At 37.7% G+C, this 24,408-nt stretch overlaps 1 protein-coding gene across 4 annotated transcripts in view; it reads right to left on the bottom strand.

Moving 5' to 3' along the window:
- Positions 1 to 24,408, bottom strand: part of VPS13B (vacuolar protein sorting 13 homolog B) — a 454,815-nt gene that overhangs the window by 169,279 nt on the left and 261,128 nt on the right. For all 4 annotated transcript variants that reach the window (XM_081116977.1, XM_081116974.1, XM_081116975.1 and 1 more), the window contains exons 32-33: positions 18,410 to 18,536; positions 14,545 to 14,688 (exon numbers count right to left, since the gene is read on the bottom strand). In XM_081116977.1, the coding sequence (XP_080973103.1) occupies positions 14,545 to 14,688; positions 18,410 to 18,536 (271 nt within the window). The remainder of the gene's footprint in view (positions 1 to 14,544; positions 14,689 to 18,409; positions 18,537 to 24,408) is intronic.

Below are 24,408 nucleotides of genomic sequence, written 5' to 3'. Positions count from 1 at the left end.
CATATGTACAGAGACTGAAAATTCTGCTGGAAAGGATGATAGATGTCTAGTTTTTGGAGGGAGAGTCTCTGCTTCTTATGAAGCTTAGTGAGTTAACAACAGAACAGGTTCCTGTATTCTTAAGCAAATACCGAAACTCTCTAAAAGTAATTTCAAGATTTAACCATTTTTTCTTAACTGAAAGAGTCTATAAGATCTATGAGGCCCTTTAGTAACTGCTTCTCCACTGTACTCTCAGACACAATTTATTACGGCAGTTCTCATGCGAGCCGTAATTACTGATGAGGGCATCTTCTGACACAGGTATGAGTGCTCTCAAGCTGAGAAGGTATTTTATTCTTTCTTGTAACCACAGAGCCTCTGGCACATACATAACAGTCAAAAAAAGTCACTTTCCTGATTCCCCTTCTCTGTGCTTTTCCCCTTCTACCCCTTTATTTCTGAATGGCTGACTCTAGAGCTCTGTAAAGGTACAATAAATATTAGTTGAATGAAATAAATGTTCAGAGACTAGATCTCAGCATCCCAACAGACTCCTCCACTGTCCCCAAAAGAGTAAAAGTTCAAATTAGCTTTTAGATAAAATACAGTAAAAGAACATAGCAGTTTAAACTTGGTGATGATAAGACACTTATTAAACTACTGGTTCCTGAGGCCTTCTCCCAAGACCTACTGAATCAGTCTCTAAAGATTTTCAACCAGTTTTCATGAGCATCCCTGACGATCATCACCATCAAATTTAGATAACACCCACTTTCCATGGGTGTGTGTATATTACACATATATAACACCAACTACAGGACAGGGACAATAGAATAATGAAAAGAAGTTGGACCTTTGGAATGAACCAGAATAATACCTTAAAAATCACTGAATTTTGGAACTGAAAGGGCTTTAATTTCACTTATGGCAACTCCCTTCCCCGATCTCACATTTTCCACAGGAGGGTACACAAGCCCACGGTGGTGCGGTGACGCGGCCAAGATCCCTCTGATGCCTAGTTCAGATTCATTTTCATAATATCACAGCATGTAAGCTCGAATTTAGTTTAGATATATTGAAAAATCCAAAGGAAATTTAGAAAATTATCAAATATAAACTGTCAAAACATATTTAAGTATACAGTTTTCCTTATCAAAAAAAAAAACTCTTAAAAAACCATGTAACCTATGGCAGCAAATTCCAGCAGTGATGACTACTGCAATATTTAAGGGTATCTACTAAGAGTCAAGCCTAAGTGTTTTTTTAATCATATAATTTCTTCCAGGCTTCATGATAAGGTTAAGAATTAAGGACTATTATCACAAATTTATAGGTGAGGAAGCAGGCTCAGAGAAATCAAACAGTTTGCCCACCTTTCTAAGCCATTAAGTGGCTGTGCCAAGATTTGAACCCAGCTTTTCTATTCATTCTATGCTTTTTATTACTTCATTTAGAAGATTAATAATATAATTACTAATATAATAAAATGACTAAAGATTGCATTGAAACAAAGGCAAATTTTAACAGATCCGGAAAAAACCCACCTGATACTAATTCTGGCAAGCAAAAATTTGACAGTGAAACTTGGTAAGGCCATTTATTTGTATGAGAAAAATAAAGTAAATTTCTATTTAATTCAAATAACGAAAGCATTAAGTTCTGTTTGAAAAAATCAAGCATGGCAGAGCTATTTTTAAATAATCTGGATCAAGTCCAAATCCCCATATAAACCCGGATAAATCACCCCAGCCCAGGAGACTTCTTTCTCATACTAAAACACTTTGAAAAGACAATGATGTAAGATAAAAGATTTTTCATGGAGTTCTTTTTCTCTAGTGAAGTCACATTAGCCTACACAGACTACCAGCAATCTCTAAGTGTAAATCTATGTACTCCCTCGAATCTGTCATTTAATTTATTCTTGTTTATTTAATTGAGGAGGAGTGGAAATTAAGTAAGTACTAAGAGGCTCCCATATACACAAAGCCAAAGGCCAATATTTTCTTGGTTTTTTTCTAGGATAAAATGATTTGTTCCGAGTATATACTTTTATGATGGATGCCAACGTATTAAAATAAACTGTATCTACCTAGCTTTACATTTACATAACCTGTCATTCAGGTCCTGAAGTATCTTGACATCTATGAGACTTTACCACCAAACAGTATAAAGGCATTAAAACATTTTCACCTCGAACTTATGCTCCAGGTCACTAACAGTCCATGCAACAAAACTTGTTAAGCACCTAGTTATACACAAGGATTTATGCCGTCTACTGCTTGATGTACAGAGTGAAATAAAGAGGCCACTCCTGCCTGCATTTTCAGCCTTGCTGCAGCAGCAGGGGATAGGTGGATGCAAAGGCAGGCAAATAGGAATAAAAACAAATAAAAATGCTGCTTTAATTGCCCCAGAAAACCTCCAGCCTTTAGGAGGAAAATAGATTTAGAAAACATAAATTTATCCCCGATTAGTGGCCTGGCATGATGCAAGGCAGGAGCAATGCTGAGATAAATGTGGTAGTGGAAAGAATTTACCTTTCCCAAAGAATTTAAAATAGGTCTCTACCCTTCAGAAATACCTGGAAGGTATTAACACACAGTGCAGTATATTCTGAGACACTTAAAGATGAATCAGGCTTTGAGTCTGTCTTCAGAAAAGGTTTCTGGGCAGTAAATAATAATCTTCATGAAAAATAATTATAGACAGGTGTAAAGAGTAAAGAGAGTTACGAAGTAAATACTTAAAAAGCACCAGACTGGTTCAGGTAGGAACCGGAGGGATGGAGGGATATAAGTGATACCTAGGCTTGGCCTTATGGGCTAAAGAAGATGGCAACAGCCACAGACTTAGGAAAGGGTGGAGAAATTCAGATGCAGCAGGATAAAGGACTGATACCAGGAGAAGAGGTAGAACAAGCTGACCCCCCACGTGGGTGAGACCATTTGTGCCTGAGACTTATACAAAGGACTCGGAACCTGCCGGGTCCCAACACTCTAGCTGCAGGTTGTGGTCCTCAGTGATTCTGACAACCTAGGATATTTCCAAACAACTCTCTCCCCATCCCAGTGAGAACTGTACATGTCTGTGTTGTTCGTGACTCTGGGCGAGATGCCTAGATGTGTCCGACCTAGGTAGTTTAATGCTGGCTTTGTGAGTCAGTAAGACAATGTCATTGGTCATTATCATCAAGCGGAAAGAAGACAGAGACCACACTCCTATGTCGCTGTGTCAGGCAGGATAGCGGCCCCCTGGAGATGTCCACACTCTAATCCCCAGAAGCGATCAAGGCGGCAGGTCGTGAATAGGAAAATTACGGTGGGTTACCTGGGTGGGCCCAATCTAATCTCGTGAGCTCTTATTTTTCCTCTTTTTGTATCGTAAATATTTTATTAACTTGTACTAATACATTCTCATATTACAAAGGAAATTTACCACAAGACTCTTTCTTTTGATATTTGAATAATCTGAAATAACATCGAACTGTAAAAAAACAAAAAACCCGCACTTGGATAACAAAAAAAGACAAGCTAAACAACAGGACATTTTCCTTTCTGGCAGGCGGACATTTAAGTGGACCTAATTCGGTTTTCTTTTTTAAAGCCTCCAGAGAAACGCAGCTGAGAGCCTAGTTAGGATGCAGACTTGCTCACTGAGCTACTGGTCTCCGGCGCAACTTCCTGCTCTGCCGCCGGTCCTTGGTTTCTTCCCCGCTCTCCTGGTCCCGTTGCACCGTCTTCACCGCGTTCGTTCATCACCACCACCAGTTTAGTTCTCTTGCCCTGCACTCTACTTTCCTTCAGCAGACCCAGTCTGGGCAGCTTTACTTAAATGCGTAACATTCTGACTCCGTTTGTTTGGTTAGGGGTTCTTGTTGCTATTCTACGATTTCTTTCAACGCTTCTTTTCCCACATCTCCGTCTAGTACTTCCCTCTCGCTTCTTTGTTCCTTAATTGTAGGTTAGCACTGTTTTCATCTTTGGCTTTCATCCAGGGCTTCCTTAGCTTTTTCTTTAAGCAGGATCATTCCCTCCTTTGCTGCTCTGACAAAGCCTGTCTATTTTATTTCACCATGATTTGAGAAAAGGGTGGACCAGTCTTCTCCACGGCCCTGATCGCCTAGGTTCCCTGAAAATTTCAGCAAGCAGCCAATCTTTTCTTCTAGAGATTTTCTGCATTGTTTTCCTCCTAACATTTAAGCCTTTAAACCATTTTGAGTTTATTTTTGTGTATGGTGTATGAAGGCGTTCTAGTTTCATTTTTTTGCAGGCACTAAGCCCTCCCTGCTCAGGTCAGTCACATGAGTTCTTCAAAGCTGTTCCTTGCTGTGGTTAGAGATGTAATGACAGAATAAAGGCCATAGAGATGTGATGCAGGGAGGACCTGACCCACAGTCGCTGGCACTGAAGATGGAGGGAGGGGACCATGAGCCATGGAATGCAAGTGCCTTCTAGAAGCCAGAAAAGGCGAGGAAATGGATTCTTCCCTGAGACCTCCAGAAACATACAGAGCTCTGCTCACATCTCAAATCTGGATTTTAGTCAAGTGAAATACTTGTATCAGGTTTCTGACCTAAAGAAATTAGAGATAACACACTTATGCTGCTGTAAGCCATTAAATTTGTGGTAATGGGTTACAGCAGCAATAGGAAACTAAGGTAGTGGTAATGTCAGTTTTCATCCAAGACTGGTTGAGGGAGATTTACTGTTAAGTTAATATGAAATTTTAGCTTCAAAGCCTCTTGCCTGCATTGGACATTTTTTCAAGGCCTTGAACCTAACTTTATATTTGTAACTTGCATTCTTTTTAAAAGGGACCAACTTCAGATCCCAGAAAACCTAGACCCATCCCCTGGAGAAAGCTAGAAATATTATCAGAGGAATTTCCCCTATGGTATACATCCAAATTAATGACTTCGAAAAATTCTACTGAACTGTTAAGAGGAAATCACTGAAGCAGAAGAGACATGTACGAAATGGTTATATCCAAAATTAGACTTATCTCTATATAATGATGGGGAGTTTCTTTTCTTCCCAAGAGCTCAAATTTCAGAAGAGTAGAAAAAAAGATATTTTGGGTCACTTCTTGAAAGAAACACCTGTAGTCATATCACAGAGAAGTTGAGGCTTGTTATTAACTACCAATAAATAATAAATAAGTTAGAAACGGCCTTGCTGTGAGTGTTGCTTTTTCTTAACTATCTGGTTGTTCCAACTTATCTCAAGTCAACCAACAGGCATTTATTTCTTGGACAGCAGCACGGATTACCACTGGAGGTCAGTCTTGGGCTTTCTCTCAGGTCATCAAAAACCCCAATGAAAGACTAGAAAGGGAGGTGAAGGCCAACTAGCAGAGTCCAAATCTCTCAGGTTGCAGAGGAAGATACTAAAGCTCCAAGGGACCACAGAAATGCCTGGCCTAGAAGGGATTAGCTACAGTCGCAATCCATACTATTAACTGATTTTTATAATTTTTGAGTGTTAAAGGCACATCCATTCTATTTATAATATATATCTTAAATGGAGAATAGACAATTATCCTGAACAGAAGAACTCCAAATGATTTATGTAGATACTCCCCACTCAACATCAGACAAATACAAATTAAAGAACATTCTAAAAATACCTGACAGGTTACTCCTCAAAACTGTTACAGTCAGCAAGAACAAGGAGCTGTCATAGTCTAGAGAAACCTATAAAACACAACAACTAAATGCAATGGAGAGTATCCTCGATGGGATCCCAGAGCAGAAAAAGGACATTAGTACAATGTTCTCTGTGAAAAGTAAGGAAATCAAAATATAGACTTTAGCTAATATTATGTATCAATATTGGTTCATCAGTGGTGACAAATGTGCTGAATTCAATGTAAAATGTTAATTATTGGGAAAATGGAGTGCAGGGCATATGAGAACTTTCTATTCTATTTTGGCAACTTTTCTGTAAATCTAAAATGATACTAAAATAAAAAATTATTTAAAAAGACCTATATATTCTAAAAATCAGTGAAACCTTCGAGCAACTTCTTAGTATCTGGTTCTCCCTTTTGGTTTGGCAGCCAGGAAGTTAAGAGCCAGGTCTGAGGTTCAGGACTTGTAGCCTGAATTTATGTTGTTTTTGTTCCTCTGGCCTTACTTTTTGGAAATCTTTATATTTTACCATTATTTGTGTGCATCTTTGCAGATTCCAAACTATACTTAATAGGTTAAAAAAAGTAAATTTAGGTAGAATAAGCAGTTTCCTCAAGCCCTTAAGCCCTGTACCATTCCTTAATAGATGTTCTTGCACCAGATTTCATGGAATAAGAAATCATCAAGTGGCGCCTCCTCAACTCCCTATCCCTAAACTCTTAAACCTACTTAGATCGGGGGCCACTCTCATTTTTCCCTTCTGATACATTAGAAGAAGTGTCCTTCGCCCTAACGTCAAGCCCTCTGCTTTTATCCATGGGATATTATTTTCGCACTATTTCAGGAACGTTACACTCCTGATTTTCCCTTCTCATTCCAATATATTTCCGCCTCTCTTACATTTAAATACTTCCCACTGACATTTAACATTCTTGTCCACATTTAAAGATAAAATCAAGAAACAAATAGATAATAACCCTCTCTTGAACCTTTAAAAAAGGGAACAGTCCAGACGACATTTTTTATTTGGGGGCATAAATGAACTACTGAGCTGGTCAAGAGGTGAAGAAGGTGCCAAGTGCGGGAAGCCTCTCGAATGCAGTGACAACTGAGGCCTACAACCAAGTGTACTGCGGCAGGAGAGTCCCTGCCCTCTGCCAGCCGTTGAGAGCGGCTGGGGAAGGATGACCCGGAGCACTGTCTTCCCTGCAACACGTGCAGACGTGAACCAGCTCAGCTGTGTATCTACTCAGAAAGGATAATGAATTACTTAGCCTCTATATGCCCAGGGCTTTCCTCCCTGCAGACATCCTCCCAAGCCAATGAAGAGTTGGCTCATTACTGGTTTTCCTCCTCTGCTTCCCTGAAACAGTGCTTCAGTTCAGGCTCTGATTTTCTGGATTTAACTGCTGCAGCTTCCAGGGCCTTCCTACCTAATGATCTGCCCCTATTCCAAATGTGAATCTGACCGCGTCATGCTCTCGTTTTAGACCCCTCAATGGCTTACCACTGCCATACAAGAGAAGGTAGATTTTATATGAGAACAATTATATTTATATTAACTTTTGTTTAATTCTCCCTAAACCACCACATGCGTACTAGTTAGGCCACTGTTCTACCTCCAGCAGCTCTTTTAACCAGAACATTCTCGGGGGGGGGGGGGCCTTTGATGCTTATAAGCTTTGTAAACTTGGGCAAGCTATGGAACTTTTGGGAGATTCAGTTTCCATATCTGTGCACTCTGAGGGAAAAAGCCCCCGACTCAAAGGGTTCTTATGAGAACTAAGGCAGTTTACCTCCATGAAACACTCAGCCCACCTGCACGGCGAGCACCCACCCAGCGTTACCAGTTACAGATTCCGGGAAGTGCCTCAGCAGCAGACACTCTGACATTCACGGAAATCACAATTCCCAGTGGACTTTTGTGTCTTCCAAAGGGGCATCACCGAATGGGCCAATTTTCAGAAAGAAAGGTGGAAAGCACCTCTGGCACATTTGCTGAGTACCAGGAATCTTAAAAAGTGTAGCAAGAAGACTATTTGGTTTAGGCTTCAGTGTTTATTTTATGTACCTCTATACTCTGTCAGAGGACTTTTAGTCATTGGCTGCAGAAAACCTTTGATGAAGAGCCAAAGTTCTAGAAATAAGCAATTTAAAAGTGTGCTTGACTATAGCAAGTAGACTACAAGGATGTGTGAATAAGGCAGGCTGGCAAACTGAAGACTTATGAGACGGCACCGAAGTGCACGGTGCCATCGCGACATTCTGAGTTAATAAAGCCATTGTAATGAAAAACAAACAAGCCTCGAAGAACAGATGGAGGAGGCCTGGGGAGAACAGATGACAGGGGACAGGAGTCCTGAAAGGACAGGAGCTGACCAGAGATGAAGATGTACCTGTTCTGGCCAGCTTGATGGCAATGTTTTAAAAGGCAACTCTATCATGCCTCACGGACGGCAGGGCTTAGTGCCTCATGTAGTTTGTGATCCTTTAGATAGTTGTAGAGAAGCCAAATACAATAAATAACAGCAGAAAGTCTGGGGAAATAAAACCTTACTTTGGTGGGAATATCTATTACTTTAGAAACTTAAAGAAACAGCGACTAAGTACTGTGTATTTTATGATGGCTAAAATAAGCTTCATGTAAATAAAATTTTACTTAAAAACATAATTTTTAGCTATCAAAAAGAGGGTATAAAAACAGGTACTAAGTATGCGTGGGACAGGTCACCAAGTGAGTCATTACCAGAGCTGAAAGGAAAGGAAAGCTAAGGAAATGCCTAAATCCAAGCGGTTACGTGGAGGAGGGAGGAAGGCGAAGGAAGAGACGCTCAATTAGTCCTAGAGACTGTCCCCTCCCCAGGGTGTGCGGGGTGCGGATCAAAGGGCCCCTCAGCCCCCATGATGTGGTTGCACCCTCTGCCCTAGAATATGGTTTCGATTTTGCTACAAAAGTTTTATTTACTCTAAAACATTGATTCGAAAATGAGCATGTGGTACTCCTTCCGTGCTACCTCGGTAAGTAGGCTTAATAAGATGATTGCTTGCCACTCAGGAACACGAGTAATTACTGCAGCCAAGCAGCCCACTCGGGGCCATGCTAAGTCCTCTCGCCCTTCTCCAGTCCATTTTAAAACTGCATTCTTCTTTTTTTAAAGTATTGTAGGAAACAATGGGTGATACATGCTACAGATATTTCAATCCTAACTGAAATAATGGGATACTGTACTGAATATAATATATTCTATTATATTAGAATAGAGGAAATGTAACTATGTTTCAAGATATACCTACTATCAACGTGAGTTCATCTGACGGGTTCCGTCTAAAATGGACCTGAGCTGTGAAGAGCACCTGGTGAAGCCCTTGTCTAGTGCAATGCACTTCACTGCTCTCTACGGCTACTTGCCTAACACGCTTCAGCCCAGTGTTTAAAGCCCTCCACAATATGTCCCCAACCTGTCTCCATAAAAGATACAGTAAAGCATCCATTTCTTCCAGTTCTTTTGAAGTATATGTATACATCTTATCTTTTCTATTTCAATGAACAGAAGTAGGAATATCTGTGCGTTAAGGAATCCATTTATTAATTCATAGAGCAAGCATTTATTCAGTGTCAAATTCTATGTTGCACTCAGCACTGTCTCTGGGTTTTATCATTTTCTCTGGGTTTTATTATTGTCTATCTTCCTCACTAAATAGATGAACACTAGATATATGAACACTAGACTATGAAAAAAGAAACTTTATCTCTTTGGTATAATACTGACCTCCTAGCATCCATAATAGTGTTTGACTCACAGGAAGGGTTCAATATTTATTGAGTAAATAAATAGGTCACTTTTTTTTGCCTGTTCAATTCCAACTTCTCCATGAAGCTACATCTCTGATCACCTCAGCCTAAAGTCTTCTCTTCCAATTCTAAATAGTTCTTGGAGCACTAATTTTCTATAGAGCACATTTATCACTCTTCATCTACTGCTCTGAGTTCTTACTTATAAATTCATTTGTCTATGTTTTATTTCTCAACCAGATTATAAAATGCTGCAGGGCAAGGGCCACAGTGTACTTATTTTTCATACCTCTCTCAGTCTATAGTCAGCATATCTGCCCCTCAGTGAATCCTGACCAAGACTAGGACAGAAAATTTAATAGCCTCTTAACAAAACTTAATGCAGTCACTGGATTTCTGGTCAAGAAGTCTATATGGAATAAACATTAGCATAGCTGGAAAATTAAAATTTTTACTATGTTCTTGATGTTTAGCATCTACCTTGAGGCAACTATGACATGCTTCGAAGTATAAGCTTGTTTATCAGGAGAAAATTACACTATTTTTAACATTTACAAGACCTACTAAAATTGAGACAAGTGTAATAGTTCAATGTACCTAAGAAGTCCTTCCCTTGGAGAGGATAAGCAGTAAAATACTTAATATCTTTTCCAGGGCTAGATTTTAAGATATTAAGGTATTTCCTCACAGGCCCTCTTGTCCATTTAAGTCTCTGCCTGAATCCACATTTTATTGGAGCCTGTGTTTATTGCCCGGTTACAAGTAGTCAAACCAGGTGCCTCTGAAGGTAATGAAATACTCAGCACAGCAACAGTGATGGAAAGTCACAATATCTACATCACTCAAAATTCACAATTCCCGTTCTAAATACAGAAATTTATAGCCACTGACATGGCCCTTCCCATTCATGCCTACCTTAAGATAGAAAGCATGGAGGCAGACCAGAACATCTGCAACCTCTCCTGTACCAGTCTCCGTCCCTGCTTTCAGACAGACCTACCTGCACTCACACGAGTTCACAGGGCGTAGGTTGCCTCCATTTCCCTCATCTTACCTAAAGTTCTATTTCAAAAAACATCTGCTACTACTCCACCACTCATAGTCCCTTAACCTCTTCATTCTCAGGTTCTTAGTTCCAACTATTCCTAGCAATCCTTAGGTTGGTCAACTGTGCCACGCAAGAATTTTTTACCGCCAACTAAAAAGCAAGAATTTCCATTCCTCAAATATAGCACAACTCCAAAGTGGATTATTTTGGATCTAAAATAGTAATAATAAAATAGTAATAATAACACCAAAAAACCAAGAACAAAACCCAACAATCTCTACCACTGCTCCATATGGCATATACTCCATCACAGTTCATAGCAAAAGACTCTAACATACCATATTCTGTTTTATGGCAAACTATAAAAACACCCAAGTATATTGTATTAGGCACGTATAATAAACCCTATTACAATATTTTTATATTATTATACTGTTTCTGTATAGAGATTCAAATAGTTAAAATTTTTAAAAGGTAAGATTAAAATACTGGCATTTTAATAAATTATATGCATAGAAAAAAACCCTTACTTACTTGTTACCTTACAATTTCTCTATTTACATTAACCTAAAAAAATCGATCTTCTCTCCTCTGGCTCTTTGTGCTGAGTGTGCAGCAGGTCTGCAGAACTACCAATGCAGAATGGAGAAGGCATAGAGGACTGTAGGGAACTAGTTCCATGGGGAAAAAACAGACGTGACACTATATTTAAGTTTCAAAGTGTGGAAAGTTAAATTTCCGTGCATTATGTAGACTCTCTGGTAGGAGTTGGGTGAGGGCAGAGAAAAAGAGAGAAGTAGAGATTTGGGTGGGGAAAAATTGAGCAAATAAAAAAATATGGTAATTGTTAACTTCAGGAAAAACAAGAATATAAAGACAGAAAATACATTGGTACATGTAACTAAACTACCTCCCTCTTTGTTCTTATTGCATAGAGTTATGATTATATCATGAACAACTACTTTTATATAAGTGGGACTTTATGGGACCAAGACCATCTTGTAAGAGGGAAAGCGTCTTCGAGAGGGTCAGCCAACTGTATCAATCACCACAGCCTCACCCCAGCTAGAGTCCAGTTTTCAGAGCAAAAATATTGGAAAAGTTTTGATCAATGTTGGAGGCAATCTGCCTAAACCATCAGCTGGTCATTTATTACCTAAAGTACTTCCTCTTTTAGTTATGAACGTGAAAGTTTCATCAGGAGTTAGTTGCTCATATAATTAAAATTAAAACTGGTTCTTGCAATAATCCTCAGAATGTTTTACTGTTTTCACTTCTATTTCCAAAAATTTGTCCACTTTCTTCCCCCTTGTCTAAAGTTTGGATATGTTTCCTCTACTAACAAAAATCCCCTACCACATTCTTGAATAAGTTTTAAAATTAACCTTTCAAATGGAACCTTGTCAAAGACTATCTAAAAATATTAACACCATCCATCAGTGTGTCCTTAGAACAGAAATTACATTTACTTGTCTGTAATTCACAGGGTTCTTTCTGGAGTCCTGATCAATGGGATTTCCATTACTAACCCATCATTTTGATGAAATAGTAATTGTTCATAATGCCATGATGCACATTTTTAACAAACCCATACCCCTTTTTTCGCTTCCCTAATAACTCAGCCATATTCGATTTTCCTATTCCTTTAATTCTCAAAAGGAACTTTTTTATTCTCACCTGAGGATATGTTTTTATTGATTTTAGTGAGAGGGTAATAGGGGGAGAGAGAGAGGAACATCACCGTGAGAGAGAAACATTGACTGGTCGCCTCCTATAGCCACCCCAACTGGGGATGGAACCCGAAACCTAGGTATATAGATATGTGCCCTGACTAGGAATCAAACCCAAAACCTTTTGGTGCATGGATGACACTTCAACTCACTGAGGCGCCGGGCAAGGGCTCAAAAAGAATTTTAAAAATTATGGTAGTGTAGTTGTTCTAAAGGTCACCAAGTCTTTCAAAATATATTGTGACTTATTATAAGCAGTGTATTCCATGTAGCTAATACATCTTTATGGTCTTAAACTATCGAATGTGGGCTGTGCTAATCATTTATGAATAGAAAAGTATTCTTCTATTTCACTGAAGGTCTTTTTTTAATATTGAAAATTTTCACAGACATACCTCACTGAGGCCGGGCCAGGGCCAAATGTTCTCCCTCATTAGAGCCTATACTTGTTTTCTTTTTAAATTGTGGTAAAATGCACATAAAATACAATTTACAATTTCACCCACTTTTCAGTGTATTGTCTGTACTGTATTTCGGTATACTGTCTGTACTTTTAAAAAATATATATATTTTTATTGATTTCAGGGAGAGGGATAGAGACAGACAGAAACATCAATGATGAGAGTCACTGATCAGCTGCCTCCTGCACGCCCCCCACTGGGGATCGTGCCCACAACCCGGGCATGTGCCCTGGCCAGGAATCAAACCTCGATCTCCTGGATCATAGGTCAATGCTTAACTGCTGAGCCACACTGGCCGGGCTATTTTCTGTACTTTTAACATTATCTCCAAGAAGACACAAAGGGCTGCAGACACATTTTTAAAACAGCAACAACACCCAGTTCATTTATGGAACTGTGAGGGACACTCAACATTCAGGTAAGCATTGTTGCTGATCTGAGTGTCCCTTTACTTACTGAAATTAGGTCCTACTAATAGGCATTACAAATAGATACGTAAATAGTTAAGAATTGATTTGCCAAGTTGTATAAATTCCTTAAACACACCAGTAATCTATGAGTTAGATTTCACTGATGTGAGGCATTCATAAAATTGGCACAAATAATATGGAATGTAAAATACTGCTTCCTAACTAGCTTGCTTCAAGCCCTTCACTGAAAGTGCCAGGGGGAAATACTTTTTGCTCTGCTTATTTTCATGTCATACGATTATTTTCTCGTGGATTGTCTAACATATATTGAGAAATGTCAGTATTTTGGAGACTACATCTAGCTGGTTCAGCTAAACAGAAATCACAGGTGGTAAAAAAATGATCTAGTCGCAGAACCTCCATTTATGAAAGTTAAAACCTTTATCATTTGCAAAAGTTTTTTTTTAAATACAGACGACTCAGAGAGACTGATGTCACAGTTCCAGTATATATGAACTGTGGCAGAATGTAAAGGACACAAACTTAAAAGACCAACATTCATCTCAGACCCACCTTTCCTGCCATAGGTGTGATACCTGTAGGTTACCCACTGTCCCTGAGCCCCAAATCCTCTGCAGAGTGGTGACGATGCCCCTTTACCTCCCGGGGGCTGGGGTAACGCGCCTGAAGATACGCAAGCTCACTTAGGTGGAACGCCTGGCACACGGCCTCGCACCAAGTGGCCCTCAGTGATACTTCTTCCTCCACTTCCTCCCGAATAAACAGAACTTAGAGCCTCCTGCATAACTCATGACAAAAATAATGTCTTTTTCACAGATAAGCGGTTTCTTCACTTGAGTCTTTATAGACGATTTACGCTGAGCACAGATATGATCATAGAAGTATGGAAACAAAAGCAAAGCAAACATATCTTGGGAAGCATCTAACAAGCAGCTTTCTTTGTTCCAGGCGGACATGCTTTGTGGTTACAGTGCAGGCTTCCAATGAACGCCAGATCAGAGCTCACACTCTAGGCAGACGTTCAGCTTTCTGATTGTGTCCATTCTTCGCTGAGCATGGGAAACGGACGCTTTGGAAGTTCTTTACTGAAGATACTCCCATGGCACTCCTACAGAGTTCACTTCCAAAAGAGGCCCTGCCCCTTTAATGCAGCCGAGCAAGTAAAAAACGACACCCAGATTTCTTGCATTGTACTTTAAAACTGCAGCAGGGTCATAAAATCATGTTTTTAACTGAGGCTTTTCTGAGGCTAGGCCACAGCAATTTTGCAAAGATGCATGATAAATGATAGGAAAGGAGACCAAACAAGTTTCAAAAGTAAAGAATACTAATCCAAAATGATTTATGACCACATTTTGAATAAAATTAAGTATAGAATAATTAGCAGAAAGCATTTAACTTAGTTTTTCTATTATGAATGTACAGTTGGCACAAACGCAGCATGCCTAATCAAAATCAGGTAACAGTTACCTCTGTGGCCTTGCTCGACGGTTCCAGTCCAGTCATATTTGCTACTATTAACTGATGTAAGAGTTGAACTTGGGCCACGCTCAGGAAGAAATCCAGGTTTGTGGTTATGTTCACTTCCAAGGAATGGCCACACACCAAAACCTCCTGAAGGGAAAAAAGGTTGAATACAGATAAAGAAACGTGATAGCCATTAAACGATAATTCATCATTCTTACTTATTTGACCTTTACTACGTTGATGAATTCTCATGGGACTCAAGTTCACTTGTTGATGAGAATAGCAGCAATGGCGAGCACAGCCGCTGGACACAATCTAATGGATTAATTTAATAAACATTTATGAGGGCCTGCTGTGAGCCAGGCTGTGTGCTAGTTTTAGGGCAACAAACTAACAGTAAGGATTTTTCACCATTTCATATACACTTGGCTTTTTCAGATCTCAAGCTACTATCATTGTTTCAATAAGTGATGATAGAATTCTTTAGCACAGTCTTGTTCATTCACTCAAACCAACAAACATTTACTCAGCACCCCCTAATGACCAGCACTACACGGGGTGCTGGGACTATCACAAAGGCTAAGGCTGACCTGGAAGCGTAGCCTGCTCCTGAGGAGGCTACAGTCTGCTGGAGCAGACAGATGTGAACAGGCAGTTGGAGGCGGGCAATTACAGTCAAGCGGTATGGTCTGAGTACTCTCCAAAGGATACATTCCAAATGATTTATAACAAAAGACAGAGCTGAGGCCAAAAATAGCTAGACTAATTAATTTAACTTCAAACTGCTCAACTCTTGGCTGCAGTAGGCAGATGTCCACTACTTGACTGGTGCTGCTCTGCAGCACTGAGTCACTTCAACATTCGCGGCTGGAAAACCGTTCAGAGAAGGCAGGCAGGAACAAAAAACAACCCAGAAGCTTCACTTAACAAGCAGAAGTCCTGTCTCTTGTCATGAAGGCATGTGGCCAACGTTCAAATGCGTGGAGACGTCCAACAACCTTCTCCGTATTAGTGTCATCCAAGGGGATGGATTTAAGGAGACCTGTGACTGGTCCAAATGCAAACGGACCAGCTCGGAGCAGGTCTAATGAAGGCACAAGGAGCAGCCTGTCGGAAACGAGTATCCCTTTTTTTTTGGTTAAAAAACTTTTCCCCCACAAGTTCCTTGTGTTTATTCATCATAGTCAGAATTCTTATTTTATTCCTCAGGCAATGATGAAAAGGAATATATTCATGCATTTTAAACCAATTGTGCTACTAAGTGTAAGATATTAGTAGATTTAATTTTTATATAACTTCTGTGGATATTAAGATTCTATACCTAACCTAACCTAACTTTCCCTATAGGGCTATTATAAGCATCAAATAAGATATCATATACAAAATATTGTTTTTAAAAAATTTAGGGAAGGAGTGTAAAGTTGTAATAGCTTGGATTACTATATTTAATTTGTACCTAATTTTTCTGAAGTTTTCATAACAACTGCCTGTAACTGATGGAAAAATTTATAGTGTCTAATATAACAAATTCCTATGATGAACTTTGTTTTCTTTTTTATTATAGTTTACATTCAATATTACTTTGTATTAGTTTCAGGTGTACAGCACAGTGGTCAGATAATTTTACACTTCACAAAATGTTCTGCCCACTTTTTCTAGTAACCACCTGGCACATACATAGTTATTACTATTATTGACTATATCCCCTGTGCTGTACTTCACATCTCCATTGTACCTACCAACTTGTACTTCTTAATCCCTTAACTTTTTTCACCCAGTCCCTCAACACCCCTCCCCTCTGGCAACCCATCAGTCTGTTCTCTGTATACAGGGTGTACCCCAAAAATGTATACACACTTTAACAGCTGATAGCTCCATTTTGAAAATGAAATGTATATTAATAAACACTGCCTTTATAATTATTCAAAGTGTGTGTATACATTTTTTGGACACCCTATATATGAGTCTCTTTCAATTTTGTTCACTTATTTTGTTCTTTAGATTCCACATGTAAGTGAAATCATATACTATTTGTCTTTCTGACTTATTTCACTTAGCATAATACCCTTTAGGTCCAACCATGTTGTCATAAATGGTAAGATTTCATTCTTTTTTGTGGCTGAATAATATATATGTCCCACAACTTTTTTATCCACTCATCTACTGATGGGCACTTGGGCTGCTTCCATATCTTAGCTACTGTAAATAATGCTGTAAAGAACATAGGGGCATACATTCTTTTGAATTAGTGTTTCGGGTTTCTTTGGATATATACCCAGAAGTGATTCACTGGGTCATAAGGCAGTTCCATTTTTAATTTTTTTAAGGAAATTTCGTATTGCACCAGTCTGCATTCCCACCAACAGTGCATGAGAGTTCCCTTTCCTCCACACCCTTGCTAGCACTTGTTTGCTGATTAATTGATGGTGGCCATTCTGACAGGGGTGAGGTGCTATCTCATTGTGGTTTTAATTTGCATCTCTCTGATGATTAGTGATGTTGTCCATCTTTTCATATGTCTACTGGCATCTGTATGTCCTCTTTGGAGAAGTGGATTGGATTGTTTTTTTGGTGTTGAGCTGTATGAGTTCTTTATACATTTTGGAGGTTAACCCCTGACGTATCACTGGCAAATATGTTCTCCCATTCAATGGGTTGTCTTTTTGTTTTGTTGATGGTCTCCTTTGCTGTACAAAAACATTTTAGTTTGATTTGGTCCCATGTTTATTTTTTTCTTGTTTCCCTTGCCCAAGGAGGTATATCAGAAAAAATACTGCTAGGAGAAATGTCCAAGATTTTACTGCCTATGTTTTTTTCTAGGATTTTTATGGTTTTGTGACTTACATTTAAGTCTTTAATTCATTTTGAGTTTATTCTTGTGTATGGTGTAAGTTGGTGGTCTAGTTTCATTGTTTGCATGTACCTGTCCAATTTTCCCAACACTATTTATCAAACAGACTATCTTTACCCCACTGTAAGTTCTTGCCTCCTATGTAAAATATTAATTGACCATAAAGGTGTGGGTTTATTTCTGCGCTCTCTACTCTGTTCCATTGATCTATATGCCTGTTCTTGTGCCAATACCATGCTGCTTTGATTACCATGGCCTTGTAGTATAGTCTGATGTCAGCTAGTATGATACCTCCAACTTTGTTCTTCCTTCTCAAGATTGCTGAGGCCATTCAGGGGTTTTGTGGTTCCATATACATTTTTGGAAAATTTGTCCTATGAAGAGCTTTTTTAAGTTATAATGAATCACATTATTATTACATTTCTACTCTAGGCACGAAGTCACTGACACATAGTAATCACACTTGAAACCTGGATCCCACAATAATTGACTAATAACATGATCAAGTAACTTAATCTCTTTTGCTCTCAGTTTCCTCACCCATAAAATATGGATACTAATAATATCTAACTCATAAGGCTACTGTGAAAACTAAATCTATGTAAGGGAATCCTCGTAAGAACTCTACATTATCTGTATTCTTGTTGCTTTTATTGGAAAGAGGTTGTACAGGTTGTGTATAGTCTGAAGCCAGACAGGTTGGGTTCATACCATGCTCGGCTACTTACTGCTTGTGAAAATTTGGACAAGTGATTTAGGTTAGTCTTTTTAGGTTCTGTTTTCCCATTTATAAAATGAGGATAATAGGAGAAGCAAATAGGATTATTAAGAGGATTAAATGAGTTATTACATAAAAGCAGTAAGTGAACAGTAGTAGAAAGTGCTCAATAATAGCTGCAACAGTAACTGTTAACAAGCTAATTAGTTATTCGGCACTGAAAATATGAAACCCCTTAACATACGAAGAGAAGCTGCTCCATTACTTAGACTAAAGTGAGACCGAAATTATGCTCTAACCTCAGTATGCATATTTTCTGAAGAAATTATTTTGGTGAAAATGATGGCAGGTGCTCCAGTTATTCGGACAGAAAAATCTGTTAAAATGGGAGTCATGATTGCTCTTCTTTCTTGATGTCGCCGTATACTAAAAAATAAAGTACAGAATTGTTAGCCATTTCGTTAAATTAGTTTCATTAAATTTGTACAAGTCTTTGTACTACAACATGTATGACAAAATCACATTATTTTGGAAGTGCCTATTTATATATTTTATAGTCATAGTTCAGTACTTAACTTCAGTACTTAACTTCAGATTTATAAAGGATATCAAAAAAATGACTGAGAAATTCAGATGTAATCAATCATTTCCTATTACACACATCCTAGAATCTTTCAAAATATTACTTTGTTTTTAATTCTTTTTTTTTCTACAAATAGCTGAGTATCATTTTTGTTACCCATAATAATCTCACTGTTTTGTGATAACTTTTAATTTCTTATTTTTAATATTTCTGACCTTCTAGTTGACAAATGCTATCTTAACAGTCTCACTAGGTTCACAGCATATCCTCTTAACCTTTGACCTCTTTTTTTAAGCTCTGAGAACCACCTGAGTTCATTGACTATTATGCCTTTAAAGTTTGTGAAGCGGCTTTTCTGACTTTGGTACTAAATGCTGCTTCACAAAGACCCTGTATGCAAAGTGAGGAGCATTATTAGCCCCACATCACCTAGAAGAAAAGGAGGGTCAGTGGCTAGGCTAAGGCCACCCAGTGGGAGGCAAGTTGATACCAGAGCAGTATTTGGCCTCTATTTAACATCTTCTTTATACATTCTCACTTTTAATCTGTTATTTAGCATATTTCTATTGTACATTAAAAGTTGCTAATAATTTCAAAGGAAGTATTGTATACATGGTAGAAGATAAAATTAGAAAACATCATTGAGAAACCAAAGCTTGTGCCAGTACAGATCTTCAGGGCTACTAGTCATGTTCTTAGTTCTCATTTTATGAAATAATAATATAATTTTATGTTTTACTAGCGAGCCATACCTCAAAAGTTCCCTGGAACCATTAATTTACGTTCCTCATAAATATGTTTCTGTCATTCCTTTATATCATAAAATGATCAAGCTGAGATCAGAGACTGGCATACATCTCACGAAAAAGCCCAGATAAACTCAAGTCCTTCTATGGGCTTTCCCAGCAGAGGAGTCTTGAGAGCACTGGTATCTTTTGTTGAACTTCGCAACGGGCAGTGCTCTATATGGTGTCGGCCAGAAAAGACAATCGGGTCATCTGGTTCTGTGACACATAAGTATTGGATTTCAAGAAAGTCAATTTTAAAGAATTAAGAGAGCTGGTGAATAGAGAGGAATAGGAAGAAGTAATAAAATCTGTGAATAGAGAAAAAATGCTGAGCTCCTAAGAGACACCATAATTATAGCCTAATAGCTCAAATTCCATAAAACGATCAATGTGAGAAGCATGTACCATGTGAGGTGCTCTCAAAGGGGAGTTCTAAAATATACCTTTTATTAAAAAATACCTTAAAATGGGAAATATGGCAGGGAACCAAATAGGAGCAAACATTGTCTAAAGTACTAATAAAAAAAGTGCTTTTCCATATCTAATACTTTCCATAACTTTTTCTCTGTTATGTGATGAATTAAATCAATTACACACATATGAAAGACTGACGACCTTAGAAGTAAAAAGAAAAATTTAAGAAGTCAGCAGTCCTATAAAACTGTAACTCTTCTGGTATACAGTGTTAACTTCTGTGTCATTCTCTGGTCAGTATTTGAAGCAATGATACACATTTTTAAAATCTTTTTTTCTTAGATTCAAATATTTTCAAGGATGAATTCTAAAGAAAAAAGTAACAAAAATTAACTATAACAAGAATTAAATTCTGCCAATATTTTACTAGATAATATTCCAGGATTTAAAATAACAAAAGAGAGAAGCAAAACTCAAAGTACTAACTGACATTAATGACTTCAAGGCCACTCTCAGTAAACCAAGGGAATAGGGTTTTAATGGCCATGTTGAGACCACAGGCTAATTCTTACATCACTGACAGGAAGGGTTTTGAAACGAGCTGCCTGTCTACACCTGGGGCCCTTAAAGGGTTAGAAAAATATCTGCCATCAGAAACAGGGAAGAGCGGGGAAGTTAGCCTCTCTTGGCAAGAGAACTTGTTGAAAAAAACAGAGATCTCCCTAGGAAATATAAAAAAATAATGGGTAATCCTTCATGTATGTTTCATAGCTCTAACTTATATTGCTTATGTTGGTTGAAAAATACCCCATTCTGAGTTATTTCTATAAAATGGCAATAGTCCTTGGATAACCCTGAGGCATCTATCAGAAATGGATGCAAATCCTCTCTGGAAAATGTTTCTTCAAACTGACAAGGACACTCAGAGACAAGGACCACTGAAGATATGCTCCTACTCATAGACTCCTTCATATACCCACAAAAAAATTATTCTTTATTAGCAAGAGAAGAATTCAACCCAATTATCAAATTCTTTACTGAGAATTTCTGATAATGAAATGACCACATATGGACAATAAAACAAATTTGTTTAAAACTATTAAAGATATATAGGATACAATAAAAACAAGAAAAAACACACCAAAGTGCTATCAAAAAAGGCAAAACACATTTGAAAACTAAGTAGAACTTCCAGAAATGAAAAATATAGTTACTAAACTTAAATATATAATAGATGGATAAATAGTACTTTAGATTTTCTTAAGAAAAATTGGTAAACTAGAATTTAGATTTGAGAAAACTCCAGGAATTTAATAAAGTAAATTTTGAAATGGGAAGTTTAATGAAAGTTAAAGAGGCAAGTCTGGCATATTTAACTGCCATTACAAAATGAGAATAGAGAGAAAGAAAAAGGGACAATATTAAAGAAATAATGGCTGAGTGTTTTCTAGAATTGATGAAATATAGGAATACTCAGACTCAGGAAGCAAGGATTCCTGGTTCAGATAAATATAATAAAGTCCACAATTAGATACATCTTGCTGAAACAGCTAATCACTTATGATAAATAAAATATATTAAAATAAGCTAGAGAAAACAGATTATCTGTAGCATGCTAAGGCATATGGGGTTAGAAGAGATGTGAAAGAAATATTTCTCTGATATACTCTGACATGACAATGATTTAATATATCTCTATGTTGCCCACAGAAACAAAGAAATAATACAGTGATCTGCACTATCATCTAACATACAGAGTTAGCCCACAGAAACTTACAAAACCCTCTGTGAGGATAAAAAAATCATTGTCAATCATATGGTGCTAATCAAATAACAGGAAAGTAATCATATGTGTTAAAAAAGCTCTGGGAGAAGTAGGTTGCAAATAAGGAAAAAGTACGTTCTCTGAAATTGTTCATAAACAAGAAGGCATAATGCTATGTCACATGCACTGATGAAAATACATGCTTAGGGAGTCTGTGGTCATTTTTCTTGGGCTCAGCATATTTACATTAAGATTATTCTGCCTACCTGCCATATATTTTGGTAGGACATTGTGGGTAATATTAAAGCAGTTTAAGAACCATACAAAAATCACATACTATAAAAAGTTAATAAGGTTTCCAACATATTTCACCAAAAATACAGAATAAAAAATGCCAAATAGTCTGTGTGAGCACAGAACGGTTCTTATGCAACATGAAGATTGTTGTAGACTCATTCTTTAAAAAAAAAAAAAAAAAAAGCCCAAGATTCACTGCCTGCTGCCACAAAAGCGAAACTCATAAGACAGGTGCTGGTGAAAAGAAAAGAGGTTTATTCAAGTGTTGGCTACCTGAAAAGATGGGGGACCAATATGAAATGTCAACTTTTATCATAATTTTTATTCATCCCTCCTGAGTACATTACTCACATTTTTAATTTAATCATAATATATTTATATATGTATGCTGGGGAGAGGGGAGCAGAGGAAGTTAAACATAAAGAATTATCAAATTCTAAAATGTGTAGATCTTCTGCTTCCAAAATCTTAATTTTTCAGCTGAGGGAATACATCAGGGTTCGATCAGGTCAGCGGAACCACTGTAAGTATTTTAGAATAAAGATTTATTTTAGAAGCAAGACCTTATCCAGTGGTGAGAAGCTGAGAAGGGTCTAAAGGAGGGAGATGGCTGATCAGAGAAATGTCACTATCCAACCCTCTTGATCATGTGACCTGGGTAAAAAATGTGTAGCTCCCTAGGGAATCAGAGAAGCTAGGCATGACCAGCAGTTATAGAGACCTCAGGAAGCCGGTAGAGAAGTCCTTGGAGGCTCTTGCCCCTGTGTCTGGGGGTGAGCCTGCAGTTTCTGTTTGTCAGCAAGGCCAATGGTCAGGAAAAAGAGCTCATCACCAAGCCTGGAAGTGTGAGGACAAGCTGGAATCTGTCAACACCTCTGCATCGGAATTTCACTGCATTTAAAACAGCATGACTTTAAGGGTATATTGGCTACTATTTCCTTTACACCTTCCAAATCTTGTACAAATTTTTCTCTAAACTCCGTTCTTATTAGCAAGCTGTTACAGAATAAAACACTGCAAGAAACTAAGTGAGGAGGTTTCTTGGCTTGTACAATGGCACTTAAAATAGAGCTAAGTGTAGAACTCTAGTTTGTTTCCTTTTAGTAAAAATCAATTACTTTTTTCTACTTGATGCTCTGACCCCTTACACTTATGCTAAAGTTCATTGTTAATCACTTTTTTCCCTCTTTCTCTTAGCAACCATTTTTACTACATCTGGGCTTATTTTATAATCTGAGGAAATGAAGTGCTGAGAACTAAAACAACCTGTACTGATGTCTGCCATATGCAGGTTACACATTCAAATCACTGTTGTTGTTTTACATGGTGATTAGTGCTTTGGGTGTATAGCACGGGGGATGGAAAGTTTATTTTGCAATTTTGTGAAAATGCCAGTAAGCCTTAATTCTTGAATATTAATATAATTTTCTTGTTTATATTATTTAAAGATATAATTTGCATAGGCTTAAAGCTATACTTAAAAAATAAATCAGTTTTTATCACAATACTTTTTATTTGTCCCTATCACACTACCTATGTTTGATTTCCTTGGGTAATTTTTCTTTCAAACTTCATTGTCAGAGAAATAATTACCGCATATTCATTTGTTTAAATATTTTGATACACATGTATCAAATTACATATACTACTCTGTAGGTCTTCTCCCCCTCACCCCCACATCCCACATAGGATCTTTTAAAATCACTGTTACTATGTTTGCTTAGCAAGCTGGATTTGAATTTGACACAGTCCTAAAATCAGTCAGTCCTATGCTTCACAGGATTGGTAACACTGACTTTGTGTCGATATTAAAGTCCCTGAAGCATATATTGTTGGCCTTAATTCTGAGAGATTGTGATAATTTCATCTGTCTTTTGATCTCTTATTATTTTTTGAAGTAAACTTACTACCCAAATGTTCACAGGAGCCCTTGCCTATTTTAATTTGTGATTAATGAAACATGAGCTCTTTCCAGAATTGTACCTGAAATCATTAACAGAGATAAACTATATAGATAATTAGAATTAAATATGCTAAATGATGTAAGAGCACACATAAGGGACTCCACCCTTCTCTCCTGAGGGCTCAGGGAAGAATTCCTGGAAAACATGATGTCTACTCTGAGACTTGATGAGGCAAATGAAAGGGTGGGTTAAAGGAGTTCGAGGCAAAGAGAAGATCACATACAAAAGCTTACTAGCAAGTGACAATACTATATAAGGAAGCTAAAAAGCAGCTCATTATGAATATTGTACAGTGATAGAAAAGAATGTGGGTACCTTAAAAAGGGGAACATTATATAAAGGAGTACAGACTACTACACAGTATTTGATTTTAGGCAAATTACTTATCTTGTCTAGGTCTCAGTTACTTCATGCATAATTAGGGAAAACAATTCTTACCTCTATCAGTACTGTGAAATTAGGTAAAGTAATAAGCATTCTATAATTT

The sequence above is a fragment of the Miniopterus schreibersii genome, assembly GCF_964146895.1.
Source record: "Miniopterus schreibersii genome assembly, chromosome: 17".
Taxonomy (NCBI): domain Eukaryota; kingdom Metazoa; phylum Chordata; class Mammalia; order Chiroptera; family Miniopteridae; genus Miniopterus; species Miniopterus schreibersii.
Note: the sequence above shows the minus strand (reverse complement) of the source record. Positions and strands in the feature narration are given on the sequence as shown.